Raw genomic sequence first — 16,281 nt, forward strand, 5'->3', positions numbered from 1 at the left:
AACCCCCCACCATGAGCACATCACAATATATAGTGCTTCAGTCAAGCAGTTAGAAAGTTATGTAAATTACCGGGAGGAATTGCATTACCAGTAGCACCTATATGTGATTAACTCTAAAGGGGACTATATTAACAGAGTCTGGAATAACAGCCTCCTTAGCGAATAAAACACAACATATGTTTTGTATTATTAAAATGTGAATGTAAAACAAAGCCAGCATCATTTCTAGTTTCTATGATAGAGTAGACACAGATGATAGGTTCTGACATATGTACACAAAGGAGCACACAATTGTGCAGAAAAACTATGTGTAAAATAAGGCAAATTACATAAAACTATTACAACCAGAGAACATTTACACATTCAGTACTTCTAAACAAATTAGCAAGATTCACCCTCCTTCAGTTAGTGCCGCTTGGATTAAACATTTTGTAAAACGACAATTCAGAATTGTGTCTATTGGAATAACATATGCAATTTGATCATGTCTGCAAGAATGAATGCTTTATTGTCTCTCAGCGAAGACCCCCTTCTCTCACGAGGCCCGGACAGATAGAGTAGGTGGAGGACATTCTCCTCTGCTGCATGACACAATAATCATATGAACAGTTTTTTGTTCCAGAGCCCAGGCGCAGAATGAGCATTTCCGGGCAGAAGGCCAAAGCGGTGTCTAATAACGGTCTGACTCCTTTAACTGCATGGACCATCTGACGTCGGAATACAGCTGCAATTTCAGGGGCCTCATTTATGATGCCGTACGTGAGTTTTGCGCTTCCGATGCGTCACTTTTTGTGACGCATCGGCGGCGTAAAACATGCCTCCTGATGCGCACTATTTACAAAGTGACGCATCTAAGCAGATGCGTCACTTTGTAAACCCCTGCGCTACATTATACCTGCGTCAGGTATAATGTATGCAGAGGGGGCGTTCACCCGCAAAAAGCCTCGTAATAGTGACGCAATGAAATCTATGAGATTTCACTGCGTCACTTTTAGGATGCTGTTGCGTCAATATCTTGCGCCTGCCACACAGCAGGCCTAAGACTGACGCAAACCCTTTCACATGGGGCTTTCCCCATGTGAAAGGAAGCATTGCTGGAGTAGCGTCACTTTTGTGACACACTCCAGCAATGCGTCACTTTTGTGCCTACAGATACGTCAGAAATACTGACGTATCTGTAACTCCTTGCGACATGATGTGTCATATTATAAATATGACGCATCAATCATGTCGCAGGGAGAGCGCAATGAAAAGTGATGCATCGCTGTTTTCCCGCAGCGATGCGTCACTTTTCATAAATAGGCCCCCAGGACTTTATATTTGTTATAACCGTCCAGGTGTGCTATCTAGTCAACAGACACTCTTTATCATTGACCACAGTGATTTTTTAATTATTCCATGTATTCGTTTTTTAAGGCCCCTTGTGGCAGTATTGCTTCGCATAATGTTTGAACCCCCTTGTGGTCTATGGTGGTGTTTAGGTACAGACCAGCTATAGTATTTAGATTTTTGGGAAATTTCATGCCAGAGGGTTTTATTCAGAGGGTTAACCAGATAAGTTTTATTTCTCTTGCATGTTTTGATATACGCCCCATTTCTGATGATTAGTTTAGGTTTACTAACCCAAACTCAATTCTAATCTGAGCTGGAGATGCCTCATAAGGTCTCACTTCCATAGAATAGACTTGGGACTAGTTTTGCAGCCATTGCCTTTAGAGGTGATGTAAAAAGTGGGCCATCCAGCGATCTCTGTACTGTTCAAAATGCCAGGGTTAATGCACTGCACTTTCATTTTTAACTCTTGCTTGTGTTGACTGAAGCTACCAGTATCATCGAACAGGACGCCAAGATATCTGTAACTTTTCTTTAATTTTAGCCGGTGATCTTGTAGATACCATTGTTCTTTTTTGTGAGCCTTGCTACTCACTACCATAATTTTTTGATTTCAAGTCATGTTGTTATTCTCTGAGTAGTTGGATAATTTGTTAATGAGATCTTGTAGGCCAACTTTCATTTGGCTAAGGAGAAACACACCAACTAAGTATAAAAGATTGGGTACGTGGAGCTCCCCTAGCTTTGGGGAGTGGGCATTTCCCTCATGAAGGGCTATGGTCAAACCCGCAATAAACAGGTTCAATAAGTAGTATGGCTCTATTATGCATTCTTGTTTTAGGGCCTGAAAAGTATATATTTTCGGGGATTAGAAGGAGCCATCCCCAACTCTTACACTTGTCCAGGTGTCTGGTAAAATATATTGACAAGTTGCAACAAGGAATACAGGAAATATGATATAGCTAGAATGACACACCGTTGAAAAAAATGCATGCCTTTTGTGTTTCCAAAAAAGTAATATGCCAATGAAGTCAACTAGAATTTCAGAGGAAAAATATCACATGAATAAGCAGATTGTGCCAAAACTAAGTCATTTATATTTCAGGAATCTACACTGTCATAGTTTGCTTGTTCTAGCCGTGCTCATCACCGGAAACCATTTTGCTTGTTCAATATCTTTCTCAGAGCTTCTTTCACCTCATTGTTCCGCAGGCTGTATATCACTGGATTCAGAGCAGGAATCAATATAGCATGGATGACAGCCACCACTTTGATCTTCTCTTCTGAATCTTTTGAATTGGGCATTACCTCCATGATCAAGCAGCTGCCAAAGAAAAGAAAGACACATGTGAAGTGGGAGATGCAGGTAGAGGCGGCCCTGCGTCTCCCAACTGTGGTGCTGATCCTAAGGATGGCTTTGACTATTTGGAAGTAGGAAACAACAATAACAAAGAGAGAACCTGCCACTAAGATGCCAGCAAATACAAACCGTAAGAGATCATTTATAAAAAAGTCTGTGCAGGATAGATTGACGAGTACTGGATAATCACAAGCAAAGTGATTTATGATGTCAGGTCCACAAAAATACAACCGATAAAGGCAAATAGCATGAATCAGTGAATGAAAAAAACCTCCAATGTATGATCCTATTGCCAATCTTATACAAAGGTGTTTGTTCATCTTCACTGTGTATAGCAGTGGATTACTTATCGCCACATAGCGGTCATAAGCCATCACTGCTAAGAGGCAGAATTCAGTACTGGCGCATGCACTGAATAAGTAGGTTTGGGCTATGCAAGCAGAGAAAGAGATTCTTCTCTCTCCAATAAGAAAGCCAGCCAGCATTTTAGGAGAGAGAACAGTAGACAAAGAAATATCCACAAAGGAAAGCTGTGCAAGGAAGAAGTACATGGGCGTGTGAAGGAGGGTGCTGCACCAAACAAGCAGCAGGATGCTGATGTTACCCAGTAGAGTGAAGACATAGACTGACAGGAAGAGCAGCATCTGCAAGTCTGGCTCATTGGTGAGTCCCAAGAGGATGAATTCAGTCACAAAACTTCCATTCCCAGGATTCATGATCATATACAATAATGTTGTCAATGTCAGCCTGTGAAATAACAAAAGACAAAGCAGTATTGTGAGCTAGATTGGCTAGAGGAGTTTTCAAAACTTGAGCAAGTATTATTTGCAAACCATAGTGATTTACTTATTTTAAAAAACCCTAATCACAGCATTTGATGTTTGAGTCCACAAGAAACAAGAGGCAACTTAATGATATTTTAAAAGACTACATTATACGAGAATACTTTAATGTCTTGAACTAATAAGGGTCTCTACCAGCTGATTATCTTCATGATGGGCTGACCCCTGAATGGGCGGACATTGCTTGAGGTCTGCCTATTTCCAAGAGTTTAAGGGGCATATTTATGGAATAGTGGTGCAGTGCAGTGAAGTAAGTCACCTTTCTGTGCTGCACTGCGTCACAAGTAGAGGGACAGAATGCACCATATTTAAGGCATACAGTGCTTTCCTGACCTTTTACCCTGCACTGGCACCATTTTGGTAGCCTATCACCAATACAGGCCCCCTTGCACCATGGTGCAGGGGGTGCCTGTGTTACATGAAGGATATTTTTAATGCAGCACACACAGAGAGAGGAAGTAACAAGGAGGAATAAAGATATTTCTCCGTGTTATGCCTCTGTTTTTTGTGTGCTTTCCCAGGTTTACAAGGCCTTATAAAATGGGAATGCATCAAAAACCGTGGGAGTTGGGTGGCAGCACCCACGCAATGCCCACAGAACACCTACCCAGGACAGATTAACAAGACACAGCAATTTGCACTGTGTTGTGTTACTTCAGATTTTTGGAGCCACTCAAAGCCATGCAAAGTGGCTTTGAGTAGCTTAACAAATCTGACTTAAAGTTTGCTTCGCTCTAGCACCACGTTGCATGGTGCAGGAGTGATAATTATCATGCCATAAATATGGTCCTAAGCTTCTGATTCACAAATGTTTGTGGGGATCTACATCTACACCCATAATTAAAGATCCTCATGGATGGAATCCACAATTTCCATTTGAAAATTTATGACAGCATTTTCAACTGTAAAGTTACTGTTAGTAACTTTCTGCCAGGTTGTGGAGATTTCCACCACCAGGGCAGAGCTCTCCCTATAGAAAGCAATAAGCGATTTTAAGAAAATTAATTACAAATAAAACTATTTTCATTAAATCCTATACACCCAAGATTACCGCAGTAACAGTGGGAAACACAGCAGCACTAATGTTAAATATGTTGCATTCTGTGATGTAAGCTAATTATCATTTTAGTTGCAATTATTTTTTGGGGCAAAAAGAAGATTTTACAATAAATTACATTACATGTTAATATAGACACACACACATATGTTTGTGTGTATATATATATATATATATATATCCACAAACCCTCCAGCAAAACTGTAGGAAGAGGCCACACGGGGAAATTACCAGAAAAGACTTTAATTGGACAAGCAGGTAAGGCATTATGCATTTCGACTAAAACAGTCTTTTTCAGATGCCACTGCTGCACTGCTTAGCAATCCCACGCCTCCGCTTTTAAATACCTCTGCAGACCTCCCACTCTGGAAGGGGAGCACCTCCCCTATCATGTGAGCACTCACCAGCTGTAGTGTTTATCGTCCTATAGCTCCCAGAATGCATCATTTCTGGGTAGATGTTGTGAGGGGAACAAATGGTGGAAATCCATGCTGCTGTGGTGCACTGCAGAACGGGGTGTGTTATTACAAGTGCAAATAGAGTCCTCGGGCTTCCCTGGGTCCCCGCATACGTCCTAACCTGTCGCAGCACAGGCAAGTCGAGTCCCAGGCCGGTACAGTGTCCAAACCTTCCCGTGAAGTCACAAGCTGCCTGCCAGGCAGCAAACCCAAGTCGTCCTGCGCTGGAAAGGTGGGCTGTGTGTAATCCGATATCTCGGGTCAAAAAAGGAAACTGCTCACGCAGGACGCCAGTAAATACCACAGCATATACATATGTATATACATGTGATCAAGACCGTGAACCGGCCAAAACGCGTCATGGTTGACTGATTTGGTGGCAATAAAGAAAGTTAATAGCACTATAGCTGGTTCCACGCTGGTATTTCTGGTTTTGAAACAAAGTTACCGACGAGAGTTTGGATATATATTACCTACTGGCGGTCGCCAGTAGGTATATATAGTTAGTATTTTTTCTCTATGGGTTTTTTGAAAATTCTATGTCTAATAACTTTGGCGTTTGTGGACGGAATTGGCTGAAATTTTCAGGAAAATGGCACATTTTGTTTCTGAGCAGCCCCTGAAAATTGGGGGGGGGGTTCGTCCAGGGGGGGTCGAGAAAAAAGGGGGGTCCCAAAACGTGTTTTTAACATTGAGTTTTCCATAGGGCGGTTGGCCTCACTTTTAGCCCGAACGGCTGAATGGATTTGCACGAAACTTGGCAAAATTGTAGGGACTGGTAGCCCGATGTGCCTTTTGTAGGTCTCAATATATGTGCTATAGTGGATTTTGAGAAATTAACGTTTAAAAAAAGATATATATCTGTAACAGCGGACCGGGCAGCGCTCCAGGACGCGTACTTTTCGCGCAACGGAGCTTTGTGAAGCGAAGCTGATTGGTTCTCCGGCGTCTGTCAACATTCCAAACAGTCCGTAGCGGCCGCCATCTTGTCTCTCGGTAGGATCGAGAGACAAGAGGAGGCCAAAGCGAAGGGGCAAATGACCATAAGGGGGAATAGTAGATCCTCGCTGACCCCCTAGGTTTGATGTGGAGGTTTTAAAAGGGCCCCGCGGGGCAAAAAAAAAAATAATAATAATAATCGAACGGCTGAATGGATTTGCACGAAACTTGGCAAAATATTAGGGACTGGTAGCCCGATGTGCCTTTGCTAGGTCTCAATATATGTGCTCCAGTGGATTTTGAGAAATTAACGTTCAAAAAAAGATATATATCTGTAACAGCGCTCCGCTTCGCGTACTTTTCGCGTTACGGAGCTTTGCGAAGCGAAGCTGATTGGCTCTCCGGTGTCTGTAAACATTCCAAACAGTACGTAGCGGCCGCCATCTTGTCTGTCGGTAGGATCGAGAGACAAGAGGAGGCCAAAGCAAAGGGGCAAATGACCATAAGGGGGCATAGTAGATCCTCGCTGACCCCCTAGGTTTGATGTGGAGGTTTTAAAAGGGCCCCGCGGGGCAAAAAAAAATAAATAATAGTAATAATCGAACGGCTGAATGGATTTGCACGAAACTTGGTAAAATATTAGGGACTGGTAGCCCGATGTGCCTTTGCTAGGTCTCAATATATGTGCTTCAGTGCATTTTGAGAAATTAACGTTCAAAAACAAGATATATATCTGTAACAGCGCTCCGCTTCGCGGAGATAAAATTATATCTGTATTACCTAGCTGTTGCTAACACCAGTTAGCGACGGCTAGTAGGAGATAGCGACCATCTTGGGCCCCACTTTGCATGTGAGTGATATTTATCACTAATGACATGCAAAGTGGGCATGCCAAGATGTTAGCGACTGGAAACAGTCGCTAACATCGCTATCTCCTATTATCAACTTTTGGAAATATTCGAGATAAGCGCGAATATCTCCAAAAAGTAACAGCTGCCCTGAGCAGTTCTTAGCCATGTTATCCAATGGGAGGTGGATAACATGGCTAAGAGCATTAGCTCGGTAATGCATGAATATCGCTGAGTTTTCAGCGATATTAATGCATTGCGGTCGTTTTTTATCGTATTTGCGATAAACCTTGATAATAGCAAGGTTTATCTGCGATAATTTCTGACGGTAAAAAAATCTTTGCAATGCATCGTTAGGGATAAATATCGCTTAACTTTGGTAATATGCCCCAACGTCTGTTAACGTTCGATTCGAAGGAAATCAGGAAGTGTTGAAAAACATTGTCTGCGCCATCTTGTCTTTTTTCAAATGCCACACTTTTGTCGTGCACGGCAGCCATTTTAGATGCCTTGACCAGACCCACTCTGTGCACGCTGTCGATCCTTAGCATGGCTCCCCACCCTCGCAAGCATCTCACCCAGGCAGTGGTCACCCCCGCTCTCTGTCTTATGCATGGGTAATAAACCTCCCCCCATCTGCGCTGCTCTTCCCTGAGAATCACACCCTGTGCCCGCCCGACACCTCCCTTTCGCCCTATTCACTACCGCACCCTCTGACACTCCTTTTCCTCTGTGTCCGATTGTCCAGGCCGGTCCTAGGCTATCAGCTAGCCCTGCAGATGTAGTTTATGGCCACAGCTGTAAAGAATCACCCCTCTTCAAAGGAGTTATAGTAGATCAAGGCCCACACTCGATGAGATCCGTCACAGCAGAAGCGTTGCTATTATCTGAAAACCATCCTGTATTGTGATTGGGGAGGGGACCGAGCGTGAAGCGGAAGATTCCAGGGATGACTCTTTGTACATCAAAGTTTTTACAATTATGTGTCACATTAAAAATATATAGCACTCCGACAAAGTAGTAAGATTATAAAACTTTAATAATTTATAGATATATACAAGAAAACAAAAATAGTAATAACATATAAACATTTTTAGGGAAAAACAACGAAGTAGCGGTCGGCTGTGCGAATAGTCCCAACGCAGCACAACGTCCAGATTTCCGGCGTGGGGCGTCGCGGGGGGTGGGTCATCAGTAGCAAACTGTTGTGCGAATAGTTCCAAGGCAGCAGAACGCGCCGAAATCTAGATGACACGAAAGTGATGTCTAGTAAGTTGCCACCCAGCAAATAACGGCGTGGGGTGTCGCGGGGGGTGGGTCATCAGTAGCAAACTGTTGTGCGAATAGTTCCAAGGCAGCAGAACGATGGCACCAAGGTGATGTCCAGTAAGTTGCCGCACTGGTTTTGGTATCCTACAATGCTGCTCCGAATAACGGCGTGGGGCGCCCCGGGGGAGGCGGCGTGAACGGGCCTCTCCAGGTGGAGTGTCATCTGTTGTAGTGGGGCGCCCCTTTACCGTTTCAGTTGCCATTCCGTCCGTTTTTGGTCCACTGTGTCAAAAGCCGCAATTCAGCTGAGTTGCGCCCACTCTTGCGGTGCAGCGATAGGCGGCTGTCACAGGACTCTCAAAATGGCGGCAGGCTCTTTCCTTTTTGGGCCTGGTCCACTGAAATGGCCCTGGGACACCTTGGAAATCGGACGCTTGTCTGCTAGGTCTTGGACCCCATTCTCGAAAGCGTCCCCTCCGCCTTGAGAATTCATCAAAAGTTTTGGGGGCCCCGACTCCTGCAGGCTTCTGGTGGGGAGCGGCTGCCATGATTGCTCGCGGAATGACCACGATGGAGCTACGAGATGGTGGTGCTCTCATGCTGACGCCAGTTTAGTCTGAAACATCCAGAAACAAGGTGGGGCTTTCATCGTTTGGGAAAAAAAAAAAGTTTTCATCCAATGAAAAGTGTTGTTTTTAGGTCATATGATCAAGCCTTCCATCATTAGGAAACCAAAAGTAAAATGAACCAATGAAAAGTTTTATAAACAAGTCACATGGCCTGTTATGCGGCATAGGGTATAAAATGCGGAGAAAATACGTTGGCACGTGAGGCGGCGTCAGTAGCAGACCGATGTGCGAATAGGCCGAAGGCAATACAACGCGCCAAGATCCGGATGGCACCGAGGTGGTGTCCAGCAAGTTGCAGCACTGGTGTGGCCATCCTACAATGCTGAAAGTCGGCGTGGGGCGCCCCGTTGGCCTGTGAGTTTGCGTCAGTAGCGGACCGATGTGCGAATAGGCCGAAGGCAGCACAACGCGCCAAGATCCGGATGGCACCTAGGTGGTGTCTAGTAAGTTGCCGCACTGGTGTGGCCATCCAACAATGCTGAAAGTCGGCGTGGGGCGCCCCGTTGGCCTGTGAGATGGCGTCAGTAGCGGACCGATGTGCGAATAGGCCGAAGGCAGCACAACGCGCCAAGATCCGGATGGCACCGAGGTGGTGTCTAGTAAGTTGTCGCACTTCTGTGGCCATCCTACAATGTTGAAAGTCGGCGTGGGGCGCCCCGTTGGCCTGTGAGATGGCGTCAGTAGCGGACCGATGTGCGAATGGGGCCAAAGGCAGCGCAACAATATTTTCTGACTGACACCACAAGGCGCTGAGATGCCAAGATCCGGATGGCACCGAGGTGATGTCTAAGTTGCGGACTGATGTGCGAATGGGGCCAAAGGCAGCGTAACAATATTTTTTGTATGGAAGATACCACTAGGCGTTGAGATGCCAAGATTCGGATGGCACCGAGGTGATGTCTAGCAAGTTGCTGTACTGGTGTGGTCATCCTACAATGCTGAAACTCGGCGTGGGTCGCCCCATTAGCCTGTGAGATGGCGTCAGTAGCGGACCGATGTGCGAATAGGCCGAAGGCAGCACAACGCGCCAAGATCCGGATGTCACCGTGGTGGTTTCATAGTTGAGAGGCACTTCATCTGCAGTGGGGCGCCGAGATCCGGATGGCACCGAGGTGATGTCTAGCAAGTTGCTGTACTGGTGTGGTCATTCTACAATGCTGAAAGTCGGCGTGGGTCGCCCCATTAGCCTGTGAGATGGCTGTTCTTTGGATTTGGGCCTGGTCCACTAAAATGGCCCTGGGACACCTTAGAACTCGGACGCTCGATTTTTTTTTCCTTTCCTGTACATGCAAAAAAAGGTAAATGCCCGGTACGTTACACGCTTCATCTGCCACGATGAACTCTCCAGAGGAACCGAAAAAAATATAGTTGTGGTAACTATACCATGCATCGTCATATGGAGAGGTGGCACCAATTAATTATAGTGCTGCATAAAAGAGAGATTTGGAGGAGAACCCCTGACCTGCTAGTACATTCATCAAAGAAGTGGCACTGAGAGCTTCAGAGGCAAGGGAAACGGTCCCAAATATTTAGAAGAACTTTGGAAAGATTAAAATGACATGTTTAGATTGTGGCAAATTAATTTCATGTGGACAGATGAGTGTTACTCTAATAAATACAGCATATGAACATCATCATAGTCGATGGTTGGTAGAGACATTTTGACTATATCCTGGACCTGCCCGTCCTCGCCCAAAATGGCGCCGGAATAAATGGGACTCGTAACTCCTTGTTGTGTACTGGTTGCAGAACCTTGAAATCACGAGATACGTATGCAGTTTTGAAGCACATGGCGGGCGGGGACGAGAATTGATTGAATATTTCGACATCCCTATTGATATTAAGTTCTGATGTGTTATTGATTACTGTACTATTGAAAGTTCGAATTAACGTCACCCATGGTACTTGCCCGCAAATGTATATCTAGATAATTTTATTGTAACTGGCCCTGTCGTATTTTAATTATAAAATGTACTTCCACCGATTCCGTAACTGTTAGACACCTTAGTTCTTGCAACCTAATGGCCCGCCCGTTACGTTCCTCTACAGTGTAAATGTCTACTCATCATATACGATTACAGTTTGCTCTGTGGCAGGCCCACGTGGTTATAGGCTCGTATTTGTATAATGAAATTTTCACAATAAAGGTTTTTAAAAGAAAACATGGTAGTAGTATATACATTGGTAACGTTTTTAATAATAGTGACTGTTTTAGAATCATTAAAAGGCAAGTGAAATAAAGCAGACCAATTACATGAAGGGTAAAAGGTATAATACGAAGGAACGCAGTAAAGATAAATGGTCAAGGGCTGTTGTGTTTTCTATTCCTGCAACATAAAGTGATCGATAAGAATCTCATATTCAGGCGTATCGGCGACTAAGACAGCAGGTCGACCCTCTTTTGCTCAACGGCTCCGTCATGGGACGAAGAAACGCTCTTTTTCTCGAAAAAAGAATATATTTTACTTGCAGGACAGTTGTAAAATTTCCGGGAAAGTACATTAGCCTGGAACATTATAACATATATTTAAGAAAAAATTATGTTCGGAAGTAATGAAAAGCGTAATTTTTAGGTCATATGACCAAGCCTTTCATCATTACAATAAGAAAAGTAAAATGAACCAATGAAAAGTTTTATTAACAAGTCACATGACTTGTTATGCTTACGTTACGCGCTGCGCGCCCCGGATGACTTCCGGATGCGCTAACGCGGCGCGTCATATGACGCATTACGCGACAACGCAGGTACAGAATATAGTCAAAATGTCTCCACCAACCAGCGGTCGGAACACAACCCCTTTCAGCAGGCTAAATAGTTCTGTTAAATGACAACAGAAGGGACAGGCAACAAGAACCATCAGTCAAAGAGGGGAGGGCTAGTTCTTCTCTACCGGGTTACATTGGGGCGCTACCGGAACTGATCGAATTGGTAGTCTACAGTGTTTCTGGATGTTTCAGACTGAAGCTGGGGTTAGCATGAGAGCAGCACCATTTCGTAGCTCCGTCGTGGTCATTCCGCAACCAATCATGGCAGCCGTTCTTTATCGTTATTTTGGGCGGGGTGGGTGGCGGAGCCGAGCTGTTTTGCAGCCATCATTGTGTGGAGTTCAGTTCATCTCACTAGTTTTGTATTTGTAATGAGGGGTTGTTCCTAATGTTTCTATTTTAGCGAGGTCAAAAAGAGATCCCATTAGTGGCCTACTGATTTTGCTCGATTCCTTTTCTTTTTTTTTACACGATTTTTCATTATCTGCAAAGACTAAACAGAGTATTGCGACTCTGTGTTTGTTTGTAAATAGAGAATGAACCAAAGAGAACTAATTCTAAAACAGTAAATACTTGGATAACAATCAATCAAATGGAGACAAAAGCAGGCACGACGGATTACAACGGGGGCAAAGGCCTGCGTTAACTACCTTTCACTATCTGCAAAGAGAGAGTACTCCTAATAAAAATGAGGGGGGGGGGCACCATTCAAAGCAGATCAGTGTGCATAAACACGAAAATGTTTTCACTTACCACGTACTTGACATTCGACAGCTTATGATATTTGCTATTAAAAAACCATTGAAATTCACAGAAAAAACCATAGGTTATAGACCATATATAGTTAGGAATTAGCATTTACAAAACCTTGAAAATTCACTGAAAAAACCATAGGTTATAGACCATATATAGTTAGGAATTAGCATTTAAAAAACCTTATTTTACTCACACAAAACCATTGAAATTCCATATATAGTTAGTTGCACTAACTATATATCGCGCACCCGCAATCCACTGCTGATCATGTCACATATTACATCATTCATGACATGGTCAGTGACATCACTGATGACATCACTGATGACATCTCAAATGACATCACTGATGACATCACTGATGACATCTCATTTGACATCATTCTTGTGCTAATACGATAAATCTCTTCAGACTCTAATATAACCTTAGATACACTCAGTGTATACAGACACTCACACACTGCCACTCATCCATGGAGTTACTCACACACCCAGTCAGTCATGCAAAGAAACAATCTCACCTCCATTTCTTCAACTATACAGTTAAACACACCTTACTTATTGAAACATATACTAACACATATTTACTCTCTTATACAATCCCTGATACAAGTTCACAATGATCGATACAACCACTCACTCATTCAGTGGCTCTCATGCACAGTTATTTATATATGCCAACTCTCACATGTACTGTGTTTTACATCTGTACTTACTATGACATGTAGCATTGAGATATCCATTCACTCATCAATACACTCATGCACACAGTCAACTGCCCATGTAGCTGTTTCCACATGCACTCTTGAACTCATACACCTAGTGAATAAACTGCTCACACATCTATGCATAGAGTCACACACCTTCCAGCCACCCCCACACAAACTCAATCTCCCATAGAAATATTTGGGCAACCAATTAATAACACATATAGCCTCTCGTATAGCTAATGATCAACACATGCAGCAGTTTACAGAACAACAGACATAATGATGCACAAATTAAGACAGTTTAGTCACTAACCCATGCACTCAGTGAGACACATTTAATCACTCACTCATACATTCAGTCATGCACCTACTAAATCCTTCGTCCAGACACGTATACTTCCACTGTCATTTGAGATGTCATCAGTGATGTCATCAGTGATGTCACTGACCATGTCATGAATGATGTAATATGTGACATGATCAGCAGTGGATTGCGGGTGCGCGATATATAGTTAGTGCAACTAACTATATATGGAATTTCAATGGTTTTGTGTGAGTAAAATAAGGTTTTTTAAATGCTAATTCCTAACTATATATGGTCTATAACCTATGGTTTTTTCAGTGAATTTTCAAGGTTTTGTAAATGCTAATTCCTAACTATATATGGTCTATAACCTATGGTTTTTTCAGTGAATATATATATATATATATATATATATATATATATATACTTCGCAGGAAGTCTACCACCGCAACACCACATAGAAATGGCAAGTTATTCTCAGAGGCAACTTACACACAGAGACGAACATTAGTACACACACACAGCTGTGGATAATGGGCACTCAGCCCAACAAACCAATACAGCGCTCTATAAACAAATTATAAATAAATAGTAAATACAGCGCGATAACATCATGATAAAAAGTGATTAATGAATGAAATTGATCAACAAATGTAATGAAATAGACTCATTTTCACTACAAGTCCCAGCATGCAATGTATGTCACATGTGTATATAATGTGAAAAGGGAAGAGGGACTAATTGTCTGAAATCTATGCCGTGATCAAGAACGCTATGTTCGAAACGCGTAGGCGATCTCACTTGTTGAAATAAAATACTTTGAAAGACGTCCCCGAGTGGAGTGCCATCAATCTTATGGAACTTTGTGTTGAATAAATAACGGGAGACTGCTATGACCCCGTTGATGGCACCAGCACGATAGAGCTCCCCCTGCAACGAGGCAAGTTGCGTGGGATATATAAATGCATATATATATATATATATATATACTAGCAGCCCGTCCCGACGTTGTCCGGGTATGAATTGCTGCCAGCCAGTAGTATATTGTTTTGAAGGATCTCGTTTTGATAGCATTTCTTATCTGTGAGAGGTCTGTGAAACGCTCCGATTCACAATGGACTGCTGATGCACTTAAGAGTGCGCGGTCAGTAGTGTGTGAACTTGAGTTTCCCTACTTTATTTTTCCTTGCAATATTATATAACGCGAACTCGACAACATGGCATGAGCACAATTTACATTACGGAAGAACACATTCATTTGTGGTAGACACGGGGAGGGAAAGCAATTTGCCTGGAATCACAGGATGCTGAGCTGATGCCGAGATTCGAACGTAGCTCCCCAGCTCTAAAGTTCGCAATTCTAGAACTTGTGGCTGGAGGTGTGTCTAAAAGTGTATGTCGGTGCTGGCCATCAATGAGAGAGACCTGTGCAATTTTCAAATCAGTGGTGAAAAAATAAGAGTATGTTGCTGGAGATGTGGGCCGCCGTGCCACCAATGTACTTACTGGGGAAGGGTAAGCACCCATTATTCCGCAACTTTCTTTCCACATACCATCACTCCGCATACTTTCATTACGAAAGTACCATGACTCCGCAATGACATTATAACGCATGGCATTACATTTTATATGCTTTTACCACGCAAACATTTACAACGAAATTCGTTCTAAATGCATGAATGGTAAAAGCATGTTTTTTTTAATGTTTGGATAAGGTAAGTATGGGTATAGGGGTATATGTTTTGGGGTACTGAGGTATATGTTTTGGGGTGTTTGGGTATTTTAAGGGTTCAGATATAGTTTTGGGTTATGGGGGAATGGGGTATTTTTAGGGTTCAGGGATAGGTTTTGGTTTTGGGGTATAGGGGTATTTTTAGGGTTCAGTTTAGGTTTGGGTTTTTGGGGTACAGGGGTATTTTAAGGGTTCAGGGCTAGGTTTGGGTTCTGGGGTACAGGGGTATTTTTAGGGTTCAGGGCTAGGTTTGGGTTTTGGGGTACAGGGGTATTTTAGGGTTCAGGGGTAGGTTTGGGGGTACAGGGTTATTTTTAAGGTTCAGGGCTAGGTTTGGGTTTTGGGATACAGGGGTATTTTTAAGGTTCAGGGGTATGTTTGTGTTTTGGGGCACATGGGTATTTGAAGGGTTCAGGGCTAGGTGTGGGTTTTGGGGTACATGGGTATTTTAGGGTTCAGGGATAGGTTTGGGTTTTGGGGTACAGAGGTATTTTTAGGGTTCAGGGCTAGGTTTGCGTTTTGGGGTACAGGGGTATTTTTAGGGTTCAGGGGTAGGTTTGGGTTTTGAGGTACCGGGGTATCTATAGGGTTCAGGGCTAGGTTTGGGTTTTGGGGTACAGGGTAAGTAAGTAAGTAAAAATTCTTTATTGCGCGGTTAATTAAAACCATTACAATGTATAACATTCTGCAACATTAAAACAACTTTTAATGAATGGGGAAGGAATAATAAGTAACAAGGGGAGGGGAAGAGAATTTAAAAACGAGGATAAAACTATGTTACAAAAGACTGTCACTGGTTCCAGTGGCCTTTGCTGGAGCACAAAATTGTCATTCAAACAGTGTTCTTAGGTCTTGACGAGAGTCGATTCGGTGGCTATGGGCCTCGTTTTTTTTCATAAAGCTGTCCAGAAATTTTACTGATCGGCAGATCAGTTGAGGGTCCACTGAACATAGTACAGGGGTATTTTTAGGGTTAGGTTTGGGTTTTGGGGTACAGGGTATATTTATAGGGTTAAGATGGGTTAGTGTTTAAGCGTGTTGGGGTATTTTAAGGAGTAAGGGTGGGTTATGATTATGGGGTGCAGGGGTATTTAAAGGGAGCAGTGTGGACACCCGGAGCTGGAATGTACAGAACCTTAGAAGAAAAAACAATGAAATATTGGGCACAACGCTCGCTTTTTTTTCGTAATCCTGCGCCCCGCACACGCCCACGCCCCCAGCACACGATATGAGACATGGCATGAAGGGCTGAACGTACCACACGCCCCCAGCGTTTGTCA

General features: G+C 43.3%; 1 protein-coding gene across 1 annotated transcript; it reads right to left on the reverse strand.

Moving 5' to 3' along the window:
• Positions 1 to 2,478: 2,478 nt before the first annotated feature.
• LOC144760940 (olfactory receptor 5J3-like) lies at positions 2,479 to 3,408 on the reverse strand. The gene has a single exon (XM_078646561.1). It carries the CDS (start codon positions 3,406 to 3,408, stop codon positions 2,479 to 2,481), a length of 930 nt encoding a protein of 309 aa, XP_078502687.1.
• Positions 3,409 to 16,281: the final 12,873 nt, after the last annotated feature.

The sequence above is a fragment of the Lissotriton helveticus genome, chromosome 1_1 (genome assembly GCF_964261635.1).
Source record: "Lissotriton helveticus chromosome 1_1, aLisHel1.1, whole genome shotgun sequence".
NCBI lineage: Eukaryota > Metazoa > Chordata > Amphibia > Caudata > Salamandridae > Lissotriton > Lissotriton helveticus.

Bases quoted from the DNA above. Each gene is read 5' to 3' on its own strand.
- LOC144760940 (XM_078646561.1), bottom strand. From the start codon at position 3,408: ATGAATCCTGGGAATGGAAGTTTTGTGACTGAATTCATCCTCTTGGGA.